Source organism: Oculina patagonica, chromosome 4 (assembly GCF_052425735.1).
Source record: "Oculina patagonica isolate OP01 chromosome 4, crgOcupat, whole genome shotgun sequence".
In the NCBI taxonomy this organism is placed as follows: Eukaryota; Metazoa; Cnidaria; class Anthozoa; order Scleractinia; family Oculinidae; genus Oculina; species Oculina patagonica.
In genome coordinates, this window is record NC_135761.1 from 1,927,060 (window position 1) to 1,954,209 (window position 27,150).

At 39.8% G+C, this 27,150-nt stretch overlaps 2 protein-coding genes across 3 annotated transcripts; one reads left to right on the forward strand and one right to left on the reverse strand.

Moving 5' to 3' along the window:
* The first annotated feature begins 713 nt into the window (after positions 1-713).
* Positions 714-9,440, forward strand: LOC144649096 (putative E3 ubiquitin-protein ligase DTX3). The gene is made up of 4 exons (XM_078508563.1): positions 714-815; positions 6,009-6,230; positions 7,958-8,225; positions 8,611-9,440. The coding sequence occupies exons 1-4, from the start codon at positions 797-799 to the stop codon at positions 8,678-8,680; spliced, it is 579 nt and encodes a 192-aa protein (XP_078364689.1). The 5' UTR covers positions 714-796; the 3' UTR covers positions 8,681-9,440.
* Positions 9,441-9,694: 254 nt separating this feature from the next.
* Positions 9,695-27,094, reverse strand: LOC144649052 (protein mono-ADP-ribosyltransferase PARP14-like). Of its 2 annotated transcripts, none has more exons than XM_078508516.1 (11): positions 26,844-27,094; positions 26,017-26,198; positions 24,850-25,129; positions 23,731-24,009; positions 23,026-23,265; positions 21,451-21,690; positions 18,517-20,816; positions 17,956-18,180; positions 15,141-16,719; positions 13,809-14,135; positions 9,695-13,217 (listed from the first exon to the last, which is right to left on the reverse strand). In XM_078508516.1, exons 1-11 carry the CDS (start codon positions 27,001-27,003, stop codon positions 12,931-12,933), a joined length of 6,099 nt encoding a protein of 2,032 aa, XP_078364642.1. In that variant the 5' UTR covers positions 27,004-27,094; the 3' UTR covers positions 9,695-12,930. The 2 variants fall into 2 exon arrangements, with proteins under 2 accessions (XP_078364642.1, XP_078364641.1); XM_078508515.1 differs by having other exon boundaries at positions 24,850-25,132.
* Positions 27,095-27,150: the final 56 nt, after the last annotated feature.

Genomic DNA, 27,150 nt, shown 5'->3' on the forward strand with positions numbered 1-27,150 from the left:
GAAACAGACTTTACGCGAACGCTTTCATACACCAGTCGTGGGAGCAGGTGCAATTTTGGAAAATCTTCGCTGTGGCAGCGAAAGAGTACTACAACGAGACGTTGCAAGCCATAAACGGCCTAAGAATAAACCAGTCGGGAAAAATTGCCGGGAGGCAAGAGGAAATGTCATGTTGTAAGCACGCATTAATATGTGGGGAATAATCCGCGGGCTCAATGACACACTGATGATAAACAAATAGAATGACGAGTAGGAACCTGACGATCCGGTGTGAAAATAACTCCAAGTCCCAAAGAAACTCCAGAAAAAAAAAAACTCCTTTAAAACTGCCGCTTACAGTAGGGACAACTACTCGAAACTAAAACCGTGTGCGCAAGCAACAGACGTAATACGATCCTATGAAGTGCGGCTAGCCAAAGAAATGGAATTTTACAATCACGCAATCAAAAAATCGGAACAGAGTTACACGCAAAGAAAACAAACAATCAGTAGATGTTTCTAAAGGTTCAGTTGTACTGATAATGTAACACAAACAAGCACACAAACAAATTAATAAGTAAATAAACAAACTAAATAAATAAATAAATAAGATAATAAATAAATTCAATCGTGATCTGGTTCGATATTCCGATCGGATAATTCGTTTCGTGATCCAGTCCAAGTTCTAATTTTCGTCTGGGCATCCCCGACTGAACCCGCCATTTCTGAGAAATCTGACGTAAGTTCCAGGAACGGTGTTCGCTTCCGCTTTCACATTTCGGAAACTCAGCCTAAGCATAAGCCGTAAACCGCTATCATGATGGGCACACGGGAAGGTAAGTGGAATTTTTGCAGAATAATACAACCCATGAACTGATTTTGTACGAGAAGGCCTCGATTTTCAAAGAAAAGCCGCGCGGCCGTGATTAAATCGGTGAGTGAAGAGAACGGCCTTCATAGTGTAGACAATGTAAGTTCTTATGTCAAATCTGTAAAGCTATAAATTTAACAAGCAACACTTTGCTTCATTGTTAAAATGGTTAAAATAACTTTCAGCTGAGAACCAAGACGTTATTCCACGGTAAGCTTTGAAAGCGAGTCGTGAACTTCACAGACTACATCCAGTGATCAGTGGGCTCTGTGCACAGACTGTATAAAAACTTTCGCTTTTCTAGTCTTGACTTTGCTTATTTATTCGTTCATTTAGAGTGGGCAAACAGTGGCACACTCGCAAAGATGAAATGAAAAGTATTCTTAAATATTATGGAGCACAAGTGGGGAATTCGCTTTTTGCATGATCGATCTAAGAGCAAAATATTCGATTCAAGATAATTATGTCAAGACTATTCCAAAATGGCGATGGACAGATTTAATAAGAAAGTGAGCATTGACGAGCATGGCATCTAGATAATTACCTATCTTGTTTATATTGTAAAGTTTAGTCAACCATTTCAATGATGCCTAGTAGTGATATATATTTCTAAGTTTAATCTCTTTGAAACAAATTTTAATGTTTGCATATAGACAAGTGCAGAGATTAATGGACCCAGGCCCCCATTTCTTAGGAAACAAGAATTTGCAAGCAGTTTATAACCGTGCGGTTAATGTTTGACCACCTATTTCAGTTCTTTGGCTAGAAAGGCACGGCGCCGCACAGTAAAAAATCTTTGGAAAAGCAGTCACTTGAGAAACACACAAGGTCGTGATTGCGTGAGTCACGGAGTGTGCCATGAATTTCGTTCACCACGTCATGTTTTGCTTTAAACCACATGCCTGGATAAATGTCTGCTTACGCACGCAAATATTTATTTTGTTCCGAATGTTCAATAAAGTAAACATAGCCCAAACCAGTTCATGAATGGCATTAAAAAAAGACCATTTGATGCCAAAATAAAGAGTAGGCCATCCCGTTGTATTTCTCCATTTAGCGTCGGCCGACGAGCTTTTGGAAGTATAAATAGAGCTTTCCTAACTGCGCAGGTAATTCCCCTGGCGTGATGACGTGTGCCCGTGCCTTGACACATTCTTGCTGAGCTTGCAATTTACGTTTCGATTCCCAAAATAAACTCAAAACAATATGCAATACTGATTGAACACGTTCCGGTTAAATTTTACGACTTGTACTCGCTCCGATCCAAACGCATGAATAACACAAAAATAAATATTTCACACAAACAGAGCGCAGAGTATTGGTAGATATTTTTAAAATAGGTGAATGATTATTTATAGCTACAGGCGAGCGATCGCGTGACATGGGTCTGACATAGTGGTAGTTTAAAATAGCTTGGACATGTCCAAGCGGTCTTTGGTTTTGCTATATGTAATTATTCAGTCCTCTCTTCTGGTAAAACACATAAATTGTACGACTTGTACTCACTCCGAACCAAATGCTTGACTAACACAAAAATAAATATCTCACACAAACAGATCACAGAGTATTCGTAAATAATTTATTTTTAAAATATGTGAATGATTGCTCTACATAGCTACAGGCGAGCGAGGTCTGACAAAGTGGTAGTTAAAAATAGCTTGGACATATCCAATTGGTCTTTGGTTTCGCTATGTGATTATCCAGCCCTCTCTTCTGGTAAAACACTTGAATGAAATAAATTATACATTTCACATTTTACTCTAAACAGAGAGCAGAGTGTTCATGTTAAACGAGTGATCCCTGGTAAACATCAAATCTTGCGTGACCGTGACAAAGGAGCCGGCTTGGCCACGTGGGTCTGGATCGATTTACCAACAAAAAAAACAAAAAAAACTAAAACAAAAAGAACTGCCAGCCAGATTATGAACCGGCTGCTCACGGGTAATTAAAAAACCAATGATTGAATTAAATTCTACCTGAGGCACATGTTTGTAAAGGGGTGAGGGGATGTGGGTCAGTGGATGGATACGTAGGCAAAACAAATTATATGCTTTTAAACCTGATAATAATGAACAACCATAATATTTGTGCAATAATGGATAGTCAGATTTGAATACTATGCGCAATGGTCAGGTGATTTAGATCCAGTAAAAATAACCTAATTATGTGAATAAGGGGGTCCTTATTAACTGCAGATCCAGAGCAGTTGCTAAGGGATTGCTGAAGGTGCCCCCCCCCCCCCCGTCAAGTTATGTAGCTTATATACAATTTGCCTAATTGCGTGCAATGTCTGAATGAAGCTAAGTACTGCATTTTTGCTAAAAGTAACAACCAGACAGTGATCACAACAAACAGTTTGAAATAATTAGTAACTGAGGCAGTACTAAATTACCTGATCCAAATCATTTGGGAGAAAAGTCCGTTTTTGTTTTTAATCACACGGGCAAGAGCTGTAATGACATATCCCACAAATGTGTTGCCATTCCAGAAAATATCCAATCACCCAATGGCTACTTTTCAGGCCTCGACCATTTCTCAACAGAAAAACCCTGGAACATTATCTGTAATCTAGCCCCTCATGAAAAATTTTCTCGTCTGAATTATGTTTTAAAATTTTCTGCGTGCCACTCATTTTACTTTACTGGACACTACCTATGTTATTGACATGCCCTGCACCTGCTTCCTCTTCTGTAACTGCCCATGCCACCACTCCTTTTATGACTGATTTTATTTGCACATTACTTTTAACTATAAGTAATTAATATAATTAAATTTACTGTAATTTTATTAAATTTTAGATTTTTTATCACATTTTTTACTAGATTTTAGGGTTGCGCCTTGCATGAAATACTTTTTTTATTCGCGCAATCCCATTTGGTCCTTTTTTTATACTACTATTTATTTATTTATAATTTTATATATGCACATTTAATATTGAAACCAATAAAGTTGATAGACCCTTCAAGGAATTTAGCTTCATACATTCCTTCTAAAAAAAATGGCTTTTGAGACCCCTACTGCTTCAGATGAATTCCAAATTCTATAGGGTGCATGTGTATGAATATTTTCTAGAACTTCACAATATATATGTAACACAGATTGGCAGATAAACAAAACTTCTAGCAGCTGAATGTAAATAACATAACAATGTACTACTGTATGTGTTCATGCCCTGTGTTTTAATGCTATCAGTGGTAAAGCTTAAGGGCAAAGTCTCCATCAGGCCATTTTTAATTAGTATCTCATACTGCCAGAGCTATATATCCTGTTTTTAGTAGCATATGAAGTGACTGGAGGTATTTCTGCCCCCCCCCCCCTCCCCTCCCCCCAGATGGGATGCTAGTCTATAACAGGGTTATCCATTGACATTAAATTTGCCAGTACCAATCACTGTACACCTGTCCTGCCCATAAGAACACAATGTGATGAGACGAACTATCAATTATGACATTGGATAAATGACATTGGTTGGTGCAAAGGTGCCCAAAGAGAGGAGGGATAATGTGATGCTAGGACCTTTCTTGATTTAGAAAATGGGGAGAGGGAGTGTAGGTGGGGTTCTTGTCTCCACCACTAAGGAGACCTGGAAAATTTGCAGCCCATTAAGGCTTTGGGCAGTATATTTTTTCAGTAAAGGGGGAGAATGGCACCATTCTAGATCCATCACTGACAGATATTTAGTACATTCCACATAATTATTGTATTGAAGAAATCTTAATGTGATTTTCTTGGAAAATGATATATAGGCCCGCAATAGAAAATTATTAGTTTTTCATATATTTCAAATGTAGTGCAAATTCCAAGCCAGTGTTGTCTTCGTAGTACAAATTGTTTTTTTATTATTATTCCTCAGAAGTAACAAATTTTAAAGAAACATCATCCTCTTGATGCACAAGGGGTGGGCAGTTGGGTTGGGGGAGGAAAGTGGATACCATTGCATTGCCTTCCTTCTTCAGGGTCTAATATTCCCCTGAATTTTTTTGACAAGTTCGGAAAGGTAATTTATTTTGACTCTTAGGTCATTTGATAAGAGAAGTACTGTAGTTGCCTACAGTCATGTCTTGTCATTGCCATGGCGACCACGCTGGCTTTGTGCGTAAAATTCCCTTGACTAAATACTGCAAGGACTCTTAAAGTGTTGCTCTCTGATTCGTTGTTCAAAACTAAGAAAAAAGAAACCATCTGAATGCAATGGTCACAAGATACATCTCCATGGTCTGGCCCATTCTCGTACCTCGCGTCTTTGTCCCTTCTGCGTAGGCTTGAAGAAAAGGGAACGAAGACCCTGGGTACGAGGATGGGTCTGGCCAAGACCTGTACGCATGCGCACAGCCTATTACACCTGGCTATGCCATTCGTATGAGTCATTACAAGGACGAAACAGCTGTCCATGACTGCTACTCTACGGGTAATAGGCTGCGCGCATGCGTACTGGTCCTGGCCAGACCGTGGGGATGTGCCGTTTGACATCATCATCGTCATCATCATCATCACTTTGTTTACCCTCGGATTTGAAGAGTAGCTTATACAGCTAATATCTCCGAGCATTTCACAGTATGCACTTTACAACGGGCAAAGACCAGACCACAACACCGGGAACTCCATGCCCTACTCTTTACGACAAGCGTGTGGGTTCTTTTACGTCCCCTGCTGACCATAACACTGAAGATGCAGGAGACGGGGCCTACGGTTTATCGTCCTTATCCGAGAAGACTAGAATATCTAACCATTTGCAGCATATTCTCCTCAGTTATTTTAAGACCCTGAGTGTTGGTCCGGTCTGGGACTCGAACCCGAGACCTCCCGCACTGTAGTCCGTCGCTCTACCAACTGAGCTAACCGGTCGGCGACCATTGCATTCAGATGGTTTATTGGGGAAATTAAATAGTGTTGCATCATCGATTGTCAGATAATCAGCTTTGATCTGATTGAATATGGGTTCGCTGCGCACTACGACCTGAAGTCATTGAATCACGGACTTCAAACCATACTAACCTTGGCCAGAATCCGCATTCCTGGTGCTGAACAAAAGAAAAGCGGGCTATAGAGACGGGATTGTCAGTTCAAAATATTACTATATTGGGATTAGCCTGACCCTAGGTATGGTGATTACAATCAAGTCTTTTAAAAAGGGTGTTGTTCCAATTTTCTTCGGCAGGTGCCACTTTGGACCACAAATGTCCAATATGTCTTGACAACATGGTGCACCCTCGAACTATAAAGTGCGGACATGTTTTCTGTGAAGAGTGCTTGAGGAGAGCTCTAGGTATAATCAACATCTGTCCCATTTGTAAAGAGCCACAAGGCATTGTAACAGGAAACCAACCACCTGGACAGATGACTTGGTCCTCACTGCCATCTAGTCTCCCAGGTCACTATGGTAAGTCACACTTTCAGTAAGGTGTGCAGATATGAGAAAATGTGGAGTTCTATCGGGGTTTGAGCCCCATCACTTTCATTCCACTAATAGGAGTTCTGGAATCTAATTACTTTGTCATTAGCAGGAACACTTGAGGTCTTTCCTCTGAAATAGAACCTGCAGTGAGATATTTGTCAAACTTTGCCTATTTGTTGTTTATCTAATAGAATCATGGGGGCATACTCGTCTAGGAGCAGTAGCACTTTTAGACTTGCTCCAAGTCGCTCGTTAGATTCGCAGGAGACCGATGGATACGGAAACGGAGGGCGCGCGCAGGCATGAAAAACAAAATGGCGGAGGATCGTGGCGGAACAAGCGACTTGTCTCACCTGCAGCGCGCCAATTCTGAAAAGTGGCGTCACCGGTGGATTTTTCCACCGGTGACGCCATCGAGATTATGTCAATCATATTGTATTGCGCGCGAACTTACTGAGCGCGCTGTGCCCGCCAACTTAGCGCGCGCTGCTCGCGAGACAAGCTTGCGTTTCACTTTTTACCTCTTGAGAAGACTTGTTCCCTTCTCACATCGGCAGTTTAATCCAGCTGTGGAACAAACATAACAAATGCCTTCTTTTGTGTCCCTTTTAAATCTTACAGAAGTGAGAGAGCCATCAAGTGCCTTGAGTATGATTTCCCACAAAAAAAGGGAAGAAAATCGCAATTTTAACACACGCCACAGCGCGCGTCAGCTGCACACGGCACACGAAACTGACGTCAACACGATAAAAGAAACCAACTCAATGCACACGAAATGATGCAATATTTTCGCAGCAAAAAAACGTCGGCTAGAATCGATTTCCTGCAAGTGTCACGAGTCGCTCGTTCCGAGCCATTCCTCGCCAAGTGTCATAGTTCACACAAATGAATTCGCGCGCGATTTCAAAGGCGATTTTACTCAAGTGGTCTTTCGCGCTTGATTTCAAAGTGATTTTATTTAAGTAACTATAGATACAAAGAAAAAAACGAGCGACTTGGGACAAGTCTATAGCACTTTGTATATACGCAATAACCCTTATAATATCATCATGATTATATTCACGATTTCTTGCAAAATTCACGCTTCCGACGATTGTTCCTTATTCGACACTGTGAATCGGTTTATATTTATTTTACAGAAAGAAAGTTATGGTTCATTTCAGACTAAGAGAAAAATGACAGGTCACCATACTCTTTTACGAGAAAATGACGATTTACCCCTGGCGCATAAAGAAAAAGCCGCCATTTTTTATGCGCTTGCGCTCATTGCGCGTGAAGTTATGCACAGTAAGGATGCGCAATTTAATTAACTGTGCGCCATCGTTTTACTTGGTTTGTGGATACTTGTGGTACATTTAACAATTATACTAAGAGCGCGCGTTGGATATGAGATGGTAGAATAAAACTGATAGCCAACGAGTTGGCTATAACTATCTCAAATCCAACAAGCGCGAGTGGAATAATTGTTTTATTAAAAACACCCAAAGAATTGCAATATTTTAGCGCCTCAGCTGTTCTCGCGGACACGTATTATTACTATACCTACCATATTTGCGGTCCATGGTACCTATAATTATGACCTCATGTACCACGGCCTGTAAACCAATCAAAACTTAGGAATTGAAATATACCATTGCTAGTTTTTAATAATAGTGAAAATACAAAAAAATAGTACAACAAACGGTAATACATTTTTTGTTGTTTATCACCAGGCTGTGGTACCATCTGCATTCAGTATTCCTTTCCAGGTGGAATTCAAGGTGCAGAGCACCCAAACCCTGGCCAGTCGTACAGTGGTACGTTCCGTGCTGCTTATCTCCCTGATAACTATGAGGGCAGGGAAGTCCTGCAGCTTTTACACAGAGCTTTTAATGCGCGTCTGGTGTTCACAGTCGGGACCTCGATAACAACTGGGCGTTCGAATCAAATTACTTGGAATGATATACATCATAAGACTAACATGAGCGGGGGTACCCACAGGTATATGGTTTAATTTGACTTGTAAATACATAAAAAACACATTATATGAATACTGCGGTAGAACCAGGTCTCATGAGATCTTATCACTACGCATTCATTGTGGTGTTGGTTTTTGTTTCTGACTTTTATTTGTGCAATCTTGGTCTAGTTTCCTGTGTTTATTGCCACTTTTCATTGCCATTGTGTATCCCATAGATAATGTTCTTCAGCTAATTAAGCAGTATGTGGGAGGAAATTAAAAACAAATCTCGAGAGAGGATTATACCCTCTTATTAAGCCATACATGGCAAAAATAACAAAATGAAACGAATTAAATAGATCACTCACATCTTTATTGTTACTATTGCATTAATGCAACTGAGCAATCTTCATTCATCTTCTACAGGTTTGGGTATCCTGACCCACATTATCTTCAACGTGTTAAGGAAGATCTCGCAGCAAAGGGGATCCGTTGATATAGATGCCTATACGGACCACGATATCAGACAAGGAGCAAGAATTTTCGTCATTGTACGCAAAGAGACCACGAGTAACTCATGATAGCAATACTTGCAAAAGAGCGAAGGCAATGTGAGACCTTTTATGAAGGTCGTGGGTTTAAATCCAGTCGGGATAAGAGATTATTTAAAAATTGTTAAATTGTTGTAGTTGGGCAGAAGTCTGTTTTGTTTACTCGCCTGCGTTTACCGAGGTAAATAGAAGCCTTTTTTGTTTCACTTATTCACGAGGATTAAAACGCGCGAGAGATCAGGTCATGATTTAAAATTGTTTCCGTCAGCTCGATCCGATATTGCCAGGGCCCAAGAAAGGACCCTTAATGTTTAACTTCCTGATCTACTAAAAACAGCCTTCGATACTTACACAACACACATGGCCGAACTGTAATTTGTTCTAAGAATGCGGGTTTCTACAACGTAAATGAGTTAAAGCTGATTGGTTGCAATGACTGATGTTGACCCGTCATTGGCTAGCTGCAGCTACACCCTGATTTTGTTGAACCGGCATTTGTATGTGAGGAATTTCGTCAGTGTTTGTTCCAAAAAAATTAAAAAAGGCTAAAAAGCTAAACAATTCAAAATTCATGTAGAATATCGCACATTGCGTCTATTGTCCCGAGAAGAACACATTTCATTTTGCAATTCGTTTGTAACTGTCTTACCTAAAATTTGCATTGAATTGTTACTTCCTTCTTCTAGTCACTTTATTTCAGTTATGCTACTTAATTTACGGGGATCCCCTTTATTGTCGTATCCTGTAATTTATACAGACTGATATTCTTCTGTATTCTGATTTTTTTTTTGAAAAAATAAATGCATTTGTATAAATATAAAATGTCTTGTACAAGTGCTGTTTGATCGCATTTTCAAAAAGTCTTAATGTTAATATGGTACGGTGGGCTATAATGTTATAAGTAGCGAATGGGTTATGTATATCTGGGACAGCGAAAACAACCATCAGAGAAAACATCATTGAGCTTTAGATCTGAACTTTAATAAAACAAAAAAATGCCTAACTACCCTTGATTACATCCATGGGGGAGGTCTCCCATATAACTGACTCGACGAAGGTGATCTTAGCATACCTTTCAGTATGTTACAATTCGTGGCTTGGTATCGCTTTCTTCGTGTTTTATGAGAGCCCCCGCCCCGGGAATTTACCACTTACATAAATAACTATTGCATGAAAGAACAGGATCGAGTCATTTCAACTGTTTCTTGATTACGGCCCTATGGGAAAGCCAGGTTACAATTTTAGACGGAGATAGTGAAGATCAGGCACTCCATTTTTCAAATAAGATTATTATCGAAGGCTTCCGTCTGATAGGCACTGACTTAAAAAAAGTTGATTGATTCATTTTAGTTACTTCCAACACAACTACTGATGCTGTACTAAATCCAACTTTCTTGTTGTTTATCAACTTAAAGAGGCTGTCTCACGTCGTTTCATGACTGACAATTGCAAACACAAAATTGGCAACAAGCAGAAGTCAAAGAGTATAGCTTGATTATCTCATTCACTGCAAAGATAGCATCTGCTTTAAGCCTTTCTTAGCCCTTTGTGTTCTCTTATACTTTGTTTTCTTGACTGCCTTGACCGAATTATTAGCGACCTTCAGATTGGACTACGAGTACGAGATTGGGTATGAACACGAGTTTTCAAACCAAATTCGTGTGACTCCTATAATCACTTATCACACCAATCTTATCCCTAACGTTTATTCATGTGTTAGTCAGCAACGGGGGAAGAGTTATAGTTTGCATTTAGGGGATATAATTGTGTCGAAATTCCAAAGTCGTACTCGTTCTCGATCTCGTACTCGTAGTCAAATCTGAAGGTCGCTATTGCATGTCTAGCCACGCGTACGATGCGCGATACAGCCCCTTCGATCAACACTAATCACCAAAATCCTAGTACAAAATTATTACTATTACTTCTAGAATTCCCAAACAGTATAATTGTATATCTGAATATAGGTAGTATATAGCGTCATATAGTTGAGCTGGTATTTGTAGCTCTAGTAATATATTCCTTGGCCCATCAGTCTTGCCAGAAGGTTAAATTGAGGCATCTTTTTCTCAATCGATCGCACCGCGTTTCCTTTCAAGAGCTGAATGAATGCCAGAAGAAGTAAAAGGTTTCCAGGAACTCACCTGCTCCTAATTAAATCGACTATGCTATGCTAATTACGTACTTTAGTGCTGTGTGTCTCTTAGCGATGCCACCCTTAAAAAGGTTTTGTTAACATTTAACTGTGTTTTGATTTGACCAATTAAAGTTTTACGGTAGATGTGGTATTTATGGTATTAATTTTGACGGTAGACGTTCGATTGCCATAACAACTATAAGTTGATAACTTTTTTTATAATTTTGATCACCTGGTCAAATCATAAAAACACCCATTATAAAATGCCAAAAGTGGCAAAATAATCTCAGATCACTAATCTGAACTTTTTTTTAGTTCTGATGGTAAAAGGTTGGAAGGAAAAGACTACTGCCTCTTTGTGCTAGCATCAATTTCTTTTCGTCAAAATACTGTTTTTCTCGACAACATTTTCATTGAGGCTAACTCCTAATATTATCACGGGTACTAACTTGCGAAACTGATGGGCTATCAAGTTTTATCACGACGCCAGTGTTCTTAAAGTTAATAGTATAACAAGGTTATTCTATGTACGTGCGTGAATCGTATTCACTTCTCCTAGCTAGGATACACGAGAGAGCAAAATTAAAATAACTATTGTTTAGTAAATCGACACCTAAATCGTTACAATTTACAGCGTGCGGTGTCTGGTTCGCAGAACCTGGACACAAAGTTGCAGGCAGATTGTTGCGGACACAAATGATTCCCTGTTTGCTCCGGGCGCAACATTTGTTGCGGACGCAAAAGTTATGTCAGAGGCACAAAAAATGTTTCTGATTTCTTTCAGAAACATTTTGTGTCCGCAACAAATGTTTCCCTGTTTGCTCGCCCAAGAAAACATCATAAGCAACAATGTTCCCTACAGTGCGCCCTCGTTTAACACCTCCGTTTTTTGTTCCATGTTGTATACTCAGGCATTTATGCCCAAGGAAAAAAATACGTGAATTGGATGACGCCTCCTCACGCTTGCCATCGATTTTCTTATGAACCTATTTTTTATTTAACTTTGCACGGTACGGTTCTTGTAAGGTAAACCCCGTGCAGGAGCCTAGTGGCCCATACAGCCGCAGTGCTTAACTTCAGACACTGTGACATAAAACGACTAGGAGTATTTCTACTCCCGCCTGAATGGAATGCAAGACCATCGCAGGGTTACCCACCAGCGTCTAAATCGCTGATAACCAATTACACACCTGGGTAGGGGACATATGTTAGAGAAGTGTCTTGCCCAAGACCACAGCACAGTAACCTCGGCTAGAGTTAAAACGCGGGTCGCTCGACCATGCCTCCGCGACTCCCACTACTACTGAGTAAAAAACAATGACAAAAATAAGAAAAACTAACTGGCCTATTGCCATCCCTGGAACTAATCTAATTATTATCCATCTCCCATCTTAACCAAGGAGACTCAAAGAAGTTAATATGTGCCATATACTTAACGCACGGCCTTTAAAAAGTGAAACAATGTAATCAGTCTTCAGTGACAAATGGCCTGACCCTCCACATCGAATGTTACATCGGCTCTAGGTCTACACGTCTACACTTTTTGATCAAAGGCCGTTCACGTATTATGACACATACACTTTAGTTCTAACTGTAGGACTATAATCGAACTGTGCTAAATTTAAAAAGCTTTATAGTCGTAACAGTTATTTGACATTGAATTTAAAAAAAACCCGATATCTTTAACCTCTAAAGCCTTATGCAAACTTTTAAATTATTTAACTCATTTATAGAAATATGAATTTCTTAGGTGCCAAACTTATCTACGCAAACGATCAAATTAAAACGAGATATCTCTTCTTAACACCTCAAAATAGGGCAAATCTTAGTTGAGTTTAGTTGAGTTTAGTTATGAATGAATGAAAACTCTATTAGAGTGTCAGAACCTCGCTTATAGCCTGGGATACACCCATACTAATTAGGGGACACAACTAAAAAAAACTGACTTATAGTAAGATTGAACTGATTGCTAAAATAAAGGTTGGCTAAAGAAGATTGTATAATAGTTACTCCATAAACTACGTTTGATTATTCACAGTTTTTTAGCATACCGACGTGGTTTCACTGAAACGTGATTAAGTACTCGGGATAACACTGCCAATCGTAGAACACGACAAAGATTGCTGGGTTGGGATTCTGATCTACCACGCTATCATAGGTGTCTGTGGGATCATTTTGGTTCTTTGCAGGTGGCGTAAGAAGGCCCCGTCTTCCCACTGTGTACTCACCAACCAGGACTCTGGTGAGGTACATGTACCGAAATCCAAGAAGGTCTGCTGGTGAATATGTGGATCTGGCTGAGTAAGAGGCATCTAAAGCAAAGTACACGCCATTTCCGTACACAGTCGCTAAAAGAAGTTTAAAAAGAAAGATTATTGTCACTGGGATACATGGAATTGTATACATTTTAATCCCCACTGCCGTTGCAAACAACACTCGTATGCATAAGACAATTGGAGATATAAGTGAACCAAAACGAGGAAATAAAGCACGCCTCAGAAATAAAATCATGATGATGCAGGCAACATCAACATGCAAAATAACCACCAAAGGATCACGGCGTTGTAAATATTAAGTAATTTAACCTTATTTTCTCTTAAGGGAAAAGGTCAATTGGTTTTCGTTCTGTGGCCGTTGCGAGGAGGTTAGTTTTAGGAAGGGGATTATTGTCCTTGCCATTGCCGTTGTAGAAAGCTCATTTAAGAAGAAATGTATGGATCGGAAGTATGACAAAAAAACAACAAACAAACAAAACAAAACAAACTGAAAAAACACGTAAAAACGGATCGATGTGTTTTAAGTATAACGCATAGGGTTATTCTTAGAGGTTCCGATGTCACTTGGTCAGGGAATATTTGTTTGTCCTGTTTGTTTAAAACGGGTGTATGCGATAAATTACTTATTTTTTTAGAAAATATACTGAGCAAATTCTCTCTTACCATTCTTGCCATGAAAACTTCTGTTGAAACCCGTATGATTTATTAGTGCGCAGTTATCGCCTGGAGTCCCATGAAAAAGCAACTGTTCATTGCTTCCCTTCCCCTCGTCCATTTTCTGCTTTCGGACTGCATAGGTTCCGTAGAGAGCTGGATTTTGGACTCGCTCTATCTTCACAATTTGGTTACCACATGTTTGTTGGAATTGTTTCTGGACCTTTTGGTATTCCTGTGCATCTGTTGAAGGATCCAGTTCGTAGAGATGTACAGTCTTTTCGTTACCCTGTGAATCCTTGGGTTGGGGAGTCCAGTGATTTGGTACTGGGACACCTGGTGAGAAATTAACAAATTTATTTAGCTTTTACTTTCACGTTAATGATGATGTCTTATTACATGATCCCAAGAACACATCGAAAGAACGCTGGATTGCTTATACTTATCAGTGCTCTGTAATGTTGTCGCTTGCAAGACTTGAGCTCTAGGGAGCTCTAGACCCATTTCTAAAGCCATCTGGCGAACGCCTACAGTATGTATCACCATCCACAACAAGTAAACTGACCCTCACTCCTACTTGAACTATACCTTTTTACATCCCACCAGCTGCAAAAATTCAATTCCTTTTAGACAATTTCTTACACGAAAATGCTTATGCAGTGGGGTTGATGACTTTATCCATAAACCAGATCAGAGAGATGGCCAGTTTCTTTCTTCAGCGTGGCTACCCAAACCGGGTCGTAGTCAGAGCGCTTTTTCAAACAGGTGTCCACTTCCCTACAGCTTAAACGTCTTGCAAGTGGCGACAACCAACCAACAATCCCCTACTAAGCACATTATGACCTCAAATTACAAACTGCTAAGGGAATGACACCAGCGACATTTAAGAGGCTGTCTTTCTGAAAAACACCCACTAAAATTCGCTTCAAAAAATAATTTTGCCTGAAACTCTGGCAACTGAAAGACTTTACCAAGGCTAGATCTAAGACGAATTTGGTTTGATTCAAAATGATTTTCTGGCCGCGTTAGGAGCCGTTAAATATTTTGCCCTTTCGAGCCTGCCGCAACGTCTGGAAAATTAGAAAAATAGCCGCTGTCAAATATTTCATTGGCATCAAACACCGAGAACTGTTAAATCAATTTGCTCATAAACATTTCTAGTTTTCTAAAAAAGTAGCAAGTTTTCCCTCGATTTAGCTGAAAATTTTAAATCAATGATATAATGACCACTAGCTACTACGAACCTGCTACGTCCCTTCATGAAGGTTCCTGTATGTGGCAACCGCATAAGTAACATACATGTAAACCAGAACTAAAAAGAATGTGAGTAAATTTTCTTACCTTTGCGAAGATCAATTCTTTGAACATCGGTGACGATACCATATATGTCTCTCTCAGTCATCGACTTGAAGTCGATTTCAAAATGGTCGCCTTCTTCCGAAATTATGGTCACTGCGGTTTTCTTGTCGTCGTAGGCAATTTCTATCCGTGCGTTTACGTGGCTTTCGTAATGCACGAAGTTAGTACCATCCTTATACATCCACTGGATATTCTTTGACAGCGCCTCAGCTCGCTTGCGTTCGTGTTCTTCTTCCTGTAACTGATGCAAAATTTTGTAGATCTCTCCCACAACGTCAACGACATCATCACTTTGCCCGCTTACCACAATGCGTGCCACTGCTGTCTCCACGGAAACCAAAACCTCATATCGTTGCTCAAGAGTGTGAATTCTCCGAAAATGCTCTTTCGAAAAGCTGGCGATAGCTTCATGCTCAATCACTTTCTTTGTTGACTTCTCTTTGATAACTTCATTGATTTCTTTTATTGCTCCTTGCAGGTCTTCTTTGCAGCCAGCAAAGATTACGAGGTCAATCTCTTTGTTGCTATCATTTGGACGGTTCATGGAAGATGAAACATCTTTCTCGGAATCCCCAAAACCAAGAAGACCGCCAACTTTTGAAACAACTCGATGAAAGATTCCAGGTTTTTCAGTGGACACTTCTCCGGACGCTTCTTTTAGTGCCAACCGAACATCTTTGATCATTTCCGTTTGGAAAACAATCATCTTGATAAGCTGTATGGAAGTAGGCTGCTGGTTATTAAAGTCACTAATCGCAGACAACATAGTCTCGGCACAGGACTTTGCAGGAATACCAAGGTTACCAGTTCCAATGGCAGGAAATGAAATTGACGAAATGCCATTTTTCTCAGCCTCTTCGAGACACTTCATCACCCATGCTTTAATGCTTTGAGTGTTCAGAGGTTTAGAAGGGACGATGTGGAAAATAAATCTTGTTTTTAATTTCCCTGCTCTTGTAATAACAACAGATCCTGGAAGTTGAACGCCTTTTGCGAAGCACTCCCTCTGAATGGTGTCACCTCCTGATTTGAGAATTGCTGCACCTGCACCGCCTCCCCTCTTCATGTCTAGATCAGGATTAGATATGATGACGATGGCATCTGTGGTCTCTTTTGTGATGTCACCAGGTTGGACTTTGAAACATAGTGTTCCCACGTTTGTTTCCAGGTGATCTTGATTTCTTTCGCGTACTTTTGAGAAGGTGGCGGCTTGAGATGACGATGCTTGAGGCTCCTTAGTAGTGGCCGTCAGATACCGGCTTCTCATTGAAGGTGCATTCTTTCTAATCGGAAAAGGAGAGTTTTTCTCGTTTCTCTTTTGAAACTCTGCTTCGAAAGCCTGTACTGTAAGATGATCTTGATCGTATAGAACAAACATGACTTCTCTGAGTGTATTAGCAGGATTTTTTTGACTAAACGATATTACCGCATCAAAATAAATCTCGGCAACTTCAGAACGAGGAAATTGAAGCGTACCAGTTCCAATGGCAGGAAATGCAATGGACGCCATACCATTGTTCGTAGCTTCTTGAAGGCACTTTGCGAGTAGCCTCTTTAGAACCTGCAGACCACCAAATAACCATTTATTAAGCACTTAACTTGGACCAAAAACCCGAGACGACCGACATTTCGGGGTACTATATACATGTTATTGCTATCATTTACGAACTGTGAGTTTCATTTTCTTTTGATGGAATGACGAATTATTCAAAGTGATTTTAAAACTATAATTAAGTTGCGGGCGGTGCGCTATATTGCCAGATTTCAGACCATCCCCACACCCCAGCTTGAATGGCTGTTGAGTCTGAGTTTGCCTGTAGGTCCGTACGTGTTTTGTGAAGTGCAAATTATTTTAATATCGAAGGAAACTTCAAAATTGTAGCTTCTAAGGAAGAGCGACACCAAAAACTGATCAAACCGAGAAAGGAACCACGACGGATAGTTAAGACGGATTACCGAAGGACCTGTGACGTAGCCACTGTGATTCTTTAACTATCTGACTCCTACATATTTCTTTGAAATAGGCGTACGTCATAACCTTCCGAATGCTCTTACGTATATTTAAGTATCTATCCTCTGACAGCGAAAATTTGAAATCGAGAAGAAGGGTAACGAAGATAAAGAATTGGAAAAAGGGATTCTTGGTTACGTAGTACTTCAGTTTAGATATAATTTTACACAAGTACATCTTAAAGTAAAACGCCCGGTCGGGAATGTCTACAGGTATTTACCCTCTGAGGTACAAGCAAGTTCATACCCCCACCGTGGTACAAACGGGTGCGCGGAGGGTTGATGGACCCACTCTAACGTTCTCGCTCTGATGAAGTAAATCACAGATATTTTGCATTTACAACATAGCCCTGGACTTGTTCTACAAGATAACATTTTTTCGTTGGCTGTGTCGTCATTTGACATCATTTAAAACAAATTTGAAAGTGACGCAAATTGATGTAAAATAAAACCAAATGTAAATGACATGTACCAGTCCTGCAATTTTGCTCCAGAAAACTGGAACTAATTTAGAATTAGGTCAAAAAGTCGAAATCTTACTAAACCTGAATTTCAAAATGTGGCTGAAATGTCAAAAATCATATACACAGCTATCACTTCAAAATATCGGCGATGTATGAATGTACAGCTACTCAAAGATTTAGCATCACGGAGTAAATTCCATTCCCAAAATTAAAAAAAAAGCGGAAAAGGGGTGGCATCCAAACCTCCACCTCTACCCCCTTGTGCGTCCGAGGCCTGAACTATTGATACTTCAGTTAAATAAACAGTTTAGTATATGATTTACCTTTTTGCCTTTGCCATTGTCCCACTCAGAACAAATAGCAAAGATGACTGCCTTGCAACGGAGATTTCCCGGTTTGTTGTTTACAGCAATATCACCGACAGCCACATGCCCTATGTTGGTACATTCTTGCTGTAAGCTTGGACCAGCAGCCTGGCTAAGTGCCTTTGCACAAGGATTCTGCGTCAGATTGAGATTGGATGCCGCTGTACCGACTAAAATGTCTGCCTAGAAGATAACACGAAAATGATTGTCGGCGGTTAAAGGCACACATATTTAACAATTATACGCATGCGGGTGTAGTAGACCACGTGGTTAATTAAGCACGGCTAAATACCAGTAGAATCAAGTGCAGCCGGTAACTTCTAAAATCATTTTCTATTAAGCTTAGCACGAGTGTCCCTTTCTTGTGAAAAGGAGGCGTATAACTGTTAAATATACTTAAATATAATATACTTAACTGTTAAATATATTTAGACTCATATAGTGAAGTAAATGCTTTTGCCATAGGCTCGTGCCTACTGAAAAGTGGTTTGCAATCGAGACTAATTTTGCAATGAATACCTGTTCTCTGGCCAGATCGCCGCTCTTCATTGTGATACGAATTCCTTGTGTTGTAAAGGATCTCTGGGCCCTCATTATTTTCGCTTCGTTTGCTCTACTGGCGGTACCAACCACAGACCTTGCAGTTCTGCTACTCCTTTGATCGGTAAAATTGCTCTCTTTTGCAAATCTTCTCCTAAATTCCTCCGCAAACTCCTTCACTGTCGAGTCATCGTTGTTGATGAGGTGAATTTCTGATAGCGTACAGTGTGGGTTGTCCTTGCAGAAATCGAGAACAGCATCTAAAATGACTTTAGCGCAAAGGTCACGTGGAAAGCCGAAAACACCAGAACTGACTGCCGGAATAGCAATTGATCTCAGGCTTTTTGCTTCTTCTAGAGAGCTTGTGATTGCATGCTTCAGGTAACGTTCCTGCCTTGTAACTTCGCCAGTCCTTTTCTTTTTATCCGCTGAAGTATCCCATTTAGGCCCGACAGCATGAATAACTTGCTTGCAAGGTAAATTCCCAGCGGTGGTTACCATTGTATGACCTTCAAGGAGACGACCTTTCTCTGTTATGAAAGTGTCACATTCGTCTTGAATCTGTTTACCACCCGCTCTTACAATGGCTGCTGCAAGGCCTCCGATGTGCTTCAATTCGTCGTTTGCCGCATTTACGATGGCATCTACGCGATCTTTTGTAATATCGCCTTTCATCACTGAAATTGTTCTTCCCTCTTTCGTAGAGTAGCTACAAACAACGTCTGCAGCCGACCATACTTCTTTCTCCTCTGCTACTGCTTCAGCCACGCTTTTGCTCTCTGTACGTTCAGTAGTCAGGATAGTACACTTATTTTTGCCCTCCACTGTTTTTAGGAAGCTTGGCCCTTTGTCTCCTAAAAAGAATTTCTTCATTCCTGGTTTGTCAACTGGAACAAAGTCTTTCTTAACAGCAGCGATAAGATCGTGAAGTAGTGGCAAACACTTCTCTAGTCCTTCGGCGGTACCAGAAACTTCAATTCCTTCACAGTCGGTGGTAACTCTCATGTCAATTGAGTAATTGGAAAGTTCTCTTTTAATGCCATCAAGCTTTTGTTTCCACACTGTGGAAATAAACTTTGCAGATCCTTCCTCCACTGGCACTACGGCATGTATAATGGTGTTGATTTCCAAAAACGTCTTCACCTCATCGAAGCATTCTTTAACATCGTTTGCGATTCCACTGACCCATATAGTGTTGGCATGGCTATCAACTGTTACTCCGACTTTCAAACGTGATGTCAGCGAGGACAGAAAATCTTTCCATTTACGGCTTCCAAGCACTTGGGTATTCTCAGCTGTCAAACGTTGACTTTTCTCGTCGATGGCGCCCTGCAACACATTCTCCGCTTCCTTCGTGTTCCTGGAATCAACACCGACCACCTGGATCTCGTTGGAACTTTGACCTTGATCATAAAGGACCATAGCTTGAATGGATTTCTGTTTTAAGAGGTCGTGCATGAATTTTGAAACTTGGGGTCTTTTCAAAACATTTATCACGTTGGCCGGTAGTTCAGTTGTCTGTTCAACCACCTTCGAAGTAAACGTAAGTACTTCAATTTTGACTTCCTGAAGAAGATTTCTGGGACCGTTTAAAGAAAGTTTTTGACCTTCGCTATCAACGGCGATGCTCAAATGTCGGTGCTCATCTCCAAGTCTTTCACATAGGCCTGACATTTCCAACAAGATTAGCCTGGACTTTGGGATGTTAGTTTCAACCACTTGGACAACAGTCTTCATCAGCTCGGTATCTTTGGTAACTTCTTGAATCAACTCTAGCAGCTTATGCTCTTCTTGATCCACGCATTCTCCCTTACCAATGAGCCGGGCTAATCGTCTATGATCATCAAAAGAGACCAGAAAAGCAGATCGTCCTTGATTGGAACTTTGTTTCTGCCAACGCTGTGCTATCTCATCAAAGATTTCGGACGCAATAGCAATTTCAATCTTCTTAAAGCTATGCAAGAAGCGCTCAAAGTTCTCTGCGCGCTCCTTCCATGACTGGTCAGATTCTTTTTTGACGTTTCCTGAAGGAGATATAGTGACTATTGAGTTTTGAGAATCTCTTGAGAGTTCAGCAAGGACTTTGTACTCCTCGAGCAGCGTTTGAAATTCACGCTCGTGATTCATTTGAATATAATCAAAGACTTCCGGATCAAACGCTAATTCTATTTTCTTCGTTGCTGTATTTTCGAGAAACGCATAGTGCGGCTTCACATCCAAGGTTTTTCCTTCAAGGATGTGGCTTTGGGCTTGGCTTTTGGCAATGACATTTTGGACACCTGTGTAGGAAAAAATATAGAGGTTTATGGTTAGCTTTGGAGGTGACTAGCCCATGGTAGACCTCTTGTTTGAGTTTGGCTGTGACTTTTCGCCCCTCGCTCCAAATCCAAACAAGAAAGAGAAGAGAAATGAAAAGAAAAGAGAGAGAAAAGACAAAAGTATCGACCTTAAAGTTTTGGTAGGTATAAAAGCTTACACCGTCCAACCCGATGAGCCGAAAGCAATGTTCGAAACTCAGAAGGCTCGAAAATCAGGTCTTTTTTGATCAGAAACCGATTTATTTTCTACAGTCTCTGAGCGAAGGCCATTTAACTTATTTATAGTACTTTTCCTAACAAATTATAAGAAAATAAATTCTACAGCTATTCATACTATATAGTATGATTTTCAACATATTTAGTTATTTTTCTTCAGAATTTAACTAGACAACGCACCCCTTTAAAGGTATATAGCTCAGCAAAAAAAAGATTAAACGCCATCTTCTTAATTGATCGTTTACCAATAGCATGTGTAAGTAAAATCAATATATAATATAACTAGAACATTTGGTGGTTTATAGTTCATAATTCGTCATTCACTGTATTATAGGAAATCAATCCGTTCCTAACTAATTGATCAATAAACACATCTTACTTGAGGGATCCTCGAAATGAACTAGGGCGTGGTCTTTCCCTTTTCTTTCCACTTGGCTGACATCTTTTCCTCCACTTCGTTTTTCATTTTCAAAATACAGTTCTATTGTGTCATCGGTTGTTTCTTTCTTTAATCCCGTAACTAGAATACATGAGCAGATAGGCACACGATCCACGCGAGGCTTCTTTCCTTCCAGGCCTTTCCTATCTTTGTTCACTTTGTGGAATAGTGATTCGAAGTCTGAAAAATAACGAAAATAAATGCAATCGAACCTCTCCTTTAGGACACCTCTATAATACGGACAGTCTACTTGGTCCGAAAAAGACCAAAGTTCATATAAACTCTACCCCTGTAGTACAGACCCCTCTATAATATGGACAGTCTTCCCTTTCCCTTCACTGTCCGTATTAAAGAGGTTCAACTGTTAAAGGTAATAAAGCATGCAAGCATTACAAGTAAACTTGATAAACAGTCAAAAATGCTTGAACTTCCTACAATGATCTAAATTTGATTAAAAAGTTTAATATAGTTTCTAAAACACACTGTATTTCTTGTTTGCCTTAATAAAGTTTCTCCACTGCAGTGCAGGAAGGATGAAGTACCAAGAATATCCCAAACTTTTATCGTACTTAAACAAAGGTTACGAACAAAGGCTTACGGGCACCTTCGGGAGACCTTATTGCCCGAAAAAAAAATGACATGCGTTAAAAGCGAATAAAGAGGCATATGAAATAGACAACAAAACGTGCATGAAAAAGTTGTGTACAAACCTTAGCTACTTGCTTAAAGAAGACGGTAGTCCTTTTATTAATTTCGTGGAATTGCCCGGGAATATCTTCGGAAACATTTTATTTATTCACTATAGTTCAGCAAAAATTAAAGTGTTTTGTGGGAGCCAATTTACATTTTTTTCCCACTTGAAAGTTAAAAAAAGCATTTGAAACATTAAGGTTTGAGCTAGCCTTGGAACTGAACATTAAAGTTAAAAGCATTAGCTTATATCACATTTAAAACAGCTTTGTTCCAAGGTTTTACACTGCATCCACAGCGCGGAAACCATCAAGCTATGGAAATACCTTACTTCTGGTCGCCCTCGCCAATTTCCCACACACTTCAAAATGTTTGCAACTGAATCAAACTGAGACGTTACGCCGAATTTGTGAGAGAAATCGAACATGATTGTAGCAATTTGCGAGAGGAAACGAAAACAGATAAATGAGAAATTTAGACTTTTGAACCACAAAGTTCGGTATATTTCAAATACTTTTTCAGTTGATGTAATTCGTTTGGAACGTAATAGTGAGATTTGTCGGCTTATTTTCTATTCTTTCTCTAAGCTTATTGCCCGAATTCTAAGCATTTTGCCCGAAAAATTTCGGCGCTGGGGGCTGCAGCCCCCCCCCCCCCTCGTCCCCCCGCCTCGTACTCTTATAGTTACGAATTATTAGTTTGCGTTCTTTCAAGTTAAGGAAAACGAAATCGAAATCGTCGAAGAGCAGAATAAAGATCATGTCCTAATACTTTACTACGTTTCTCTACATTTTAGACGCATTAACATAACGTGTTTATTATTACCTGGTTCAGTTTCAAAAGTTGCAAGGGCGTTGTTGTTGGAACCAAAAAACACCTCCTCGACTTCCACGTCACTAAATTTCTCCAAGTAAAAGCGCAAGCAGTCTTCAGTTGTTGTTTCGCAGAGTCCTTGAACATGGATCCTAACTGGGTCCAGTGGTAATTTTTTCTTGGGACGCTGGCGTACAACTGTTATAGGTTTTCCGTCTATTTTATGTGGATGCTCAAGAAGTCGCTGTAAATCTGTTAAGTGAAGTCAGCACAATAGTAATTAAACAATCAACCGGTAACAGAATATGACTTAAAAGGCAGTTACTCGCTTGCCTCGTCAATGCGTCTTTAAATGTCTACCTGGATCAATCGTACATGTACTTAGCTCTTCATTCGACTGCTCCGGTAAATCACAAGATTAGACAGACAGGTCATACGTTCTTTCATTACACCGTTACACTACATTGGAGGACGACAGCCTAAATAACACTACAAATGGGGCACTCTGCATTAAGTATTTTTCCATTTAGATTTCACGGCATTCCTTTTCAACAGTGGGGGGTCCTTGGCTACAATGTAAACGTTTTGGTTTAGCAGCAAATTTGATTTACCAACTGTACTGTTTATTATTGTATTTTTCTTTTAATACTATTCAGTAGTTTGAAAGCTCGTAACAAACAGATATCTGTGCTTCTGCAAGGCTTCTACCAGACGTACCTTTCACTTCAGGAAACGTTATCATTGTTTCCCCATCGTCAGTGATTTCGATGTTAGAAACGTCACCTCCACCAGATCTCTTTGAATTCTCGAAGTAATTTATCACGGCGTCCTCAGTAGTAGAAGGGGAGATGCCGCTGACAATTATTGTGATGTCATTTTCGTCTATGTTTTCCTCAAGGTCATCATGATGTTCATCTTCGAATTCTTCAAACAGCGATACTTGCAGACTTGCGCCACTTAAAAGGTGAGGGGAGTGTTCCACAGTTCTGATGGCGTCTGAAATAAGCAATTTTTTATCCGCCATGAAACACTGATTACTTTCAAACAATCGTCTTATATAAAGTTTAAACACACTGCTACCTCACCTAAATTAACCATGACCTCTCTAAAGTGCCCAAATGACACATCCTGAACATTTTTAAACCTGCTTTACTGGATTGAAACTGCTTTAAATGAAAAACATGCTGTTCTTAACTCAAAACCAAACTAAGCTCAATATTTTGAGTAGTACGATTGACAGAAGGAAGCATAATTAAGGTGCTCTTATTGAAATGGAGGCTTATTGGATGAGGTGCACTTATTACCCAATCAAATGGGCATGTTCAATTCAGGGGGGTTGCTTATTTAGTCGAATCATTGCGCTAGAAACTTCAGTACATGATGACCATTTTGACCATTTTCGTCATTCTACACAGTTGTTTTACTAATATTATTTATAACTACGATTGGTATGCCAAGGTACACGTTTGTTCTGCACGTGTCACACATGCAAGGGTACGGCGAAGTATTTGGTGCGTGCTCCAGATCTGCAGACAAGACACTAAACGTAAGGTCGCGCGGGACTAGTTTCAAACTTCAACTCATCTTTGGATGAGGTGGATAGTTGGATGGGTGGATGGATGGATGGATGGATGGATGGATGGATGGATGGATGGATGGATGGATGGATGGATGGATGGATGGATGGATGGATGGATGGATGGATGGATGGATGGATGGATGGATGACTGAATGGATGGATGGATGGGCGGGTGGTTGGGTGGAGGTAATTTATGAACGGTCTCGGTAAACAGAAAAGCACAACTTATGAATAAAAGTGAGTAAAGACAAACATACCATGAGGAGATTCAAAGGTGACCAGACACTTTTGAAGTTCAGGTTCCATGACTACAGCAGACACAGGACCTCCCTTAGATCTCTTGGTGTTCTCAAAATAATTCGTTACCAAATCCTCGGACGCGCCAGGTGGTAAACCATGAACTTCGACTTTGCATTGAACGGGGGGTGAGGATTCACTTGCATCTATTCCAGGGTCTGTCCCATTAGAAGCAGGAGGTGATTCACAAAACTCAGAACTGTTCCATCTGTTGTTTTGACCAAACCGTTGATTTTCAAACTGCTGCAATAAAGAAGCGAAACGGTAGAATCCACGCAAATATTTATTTAATATTTATTTAAGATTTCCCAAACAATAAATATTGACAACTATAAATAATAAAATATATAATGAAAACAAGTGGGAGGATAACAGCAGGGGGAAACTAAATTCCCATGAAAAAGCTGTTATCCTAGATAATTAAGCTAAAATTTACAAATAGATTTACTATTGAAGAAAAAAAAAATAGATTTAAAAAAGAAACTAGAACAATTTATTATACTGAGATAAGTCATATTTACACCCCTGTGTAAAGTCGTGAATGTTGGCGAAATTCTCCACTTATTTTTTTTTCTGAAAAGTTCCTTGACTGATAATGCTGCTTGCATATCGTGCATGAAGTTGCAACAGTCCTGTAACTGTCGTATAAGTTGCACGGCAAATACTTCACTCCCACGAGGAAAAAATATATATAAGTAGTTGGCATTGACCTTTTATACAAACTATTATTGGCAAAGTTGAAAGCTTTTGATCTTCATGAGTTATTTATCTGGGATATATTGGGAACTACCTTTGGAACTGTAAGGCTTCTTCGAAGTTAAAATTGATGAGGCATAGGTAGCTGTTTTAGAAAACGTATTCTGCTTTGACGATGTTACTGACGACAAATCATAAAATTAATATAATCACTGAAATACTAAACCTTAAGCACCTAACTTTATTCCCCGGTTTATCTCTATATCACCGGTTTCTTGTTTAAAATCAGTCATTCGGACGATTTTCCAACCTATTTTATAACCCTTTTATAGAGACTTCTCGGGAGGGGTGCGAGGCCGAGCGCTAGCAGAACGTTTCGTTTCTCTTTTTTGACTTTCCTTTGTGTACACATTATCTAAAGAGAGACCTACCCTGTCTGATGGGTCACTGCGGTTATTCCTTCGTTGAGGGTCATTTGGACCACTATCATCAACTTCCGGAGATGTATTCTTCTCTTCCCTTGGATTTGAAGACGCTTGTTTAGGCAAGAGGGCCACTTCAAGTGCACAGTTTTTAATGCGATGGTTGTGCCGGCCAAATACTCGTGCTGCAGCTGTCAATGGGGATGAAAAGAGGATGAAGATACGACTGACATTTTCAGGCTAGTGCATGCTTCGCTGTCATTCATTGGCAATAGACAACACCCACTATACATGTATATGATAGTCGTCGGTTCACGATTAGTAGATAACAATAATTTCGATTTGTCGTTCAACAGTACTAAAAATATTACTTTTAGCTACAAGAATTTTCTTCGCCGAGATAATTTGGAATGAAGCTCCCGTGAGCCAGAGGTTAAATTCTTACACTCCTTGCATAAATTTTAGTTTTCCCTTGTAGTAACTATCAGTAATTATAAGGTGCACTTTTTTTTCCGGCAGTGTTTATGGTTTATCAGCCCAAGCCATATATCATGAAATTGCAGACACGTTCATGATGAACTTTTGTAAACGTTTTGAATAATGTTTGGACAGTGTTACGCCTAGATTTGTATGCTAAAGGTACTCTGTTGCAATAAAATATTGCCATCTATAACTCGATCAAAGCCACGATGCTACAACATAACTGACTTCAGTAAGACTTGGGGAATTCTATATTAAATTGGCAAAATAAAAAGTTTTAAAATAAATTACAGTACAATAAATATCAATATCGCTTTCTTCATTGAAACCTTACAAAACAAATTTTAGCTAAGTACCTTTTACATCTTCAAAAGTTACAATGGCTCGTCCTCCATCTATTTCGATGCTCTCAACGTCGCCACCTCCAGAATCTCTCTCAGATTGAAAGTAAATCGTTAGCTCCGTTTTTGTTGTGCCATCTGGAAATCCAGAGACCCAAATTTGCGCGCTGTCCATGCCGATTTCCTAAGATATCAGGACATCTTTCTATGAAATATAGTAAAACATCCTTCGATCCTTGTAGAAAGCCGGAAATGCAAATTGTTCTAAGAAAAGGGGTTTCTAAATAAATTATTAAAAGGTTTCAGTTTCACTGGAACGTGA

What these genes read in the sequence shown, in the direction of transcription:
- LOC144649096 (XM_078508563.1), top strand. An exon ending in TAGTCTCCCAGGTCACTATG is followed by an intron (nt 6,231 to 7,957) that starts GTAAGTCACACT and finishes GTTTATCACCAG; the next exon opens with GCTGTGGTACCATCTGCATT. An exon ending in ATGAGCGGGGGTACCCACAG is followed by an intron (nt 8,226 to 8,610) that starts GTATATGGTTTA and finishes CATCTTCTACAG; the next exon opens with GTTTGGGTATCCTGACCCAC.
- LOC144649052 (XM_078508515.1), bottom strand. Translation starts at nt 27,003, where the DNA reads ATGGACAGCGCGCAAATTTGGGTCTCTGGATTTCCAGATGGCACAACA. An exon ending in AACTTTTGAAGATGTAAAAG is followed by an intron (nt 26,199 to 26,843) that starts GTACTTAGCTAA and finishes CCCCATTGACAG; the next exon opens with CTGCAGCACGAGTATTTGGC. An exon ending in ACAATGGCAAAGGCAAAAAG is followed by an intron (nt 16,720 to 17,955) that starts GTAAATCATATA and finishes GGTGGTCTGCAG; the next exon opens with GTTCTAAAGAGGCTACTCGC.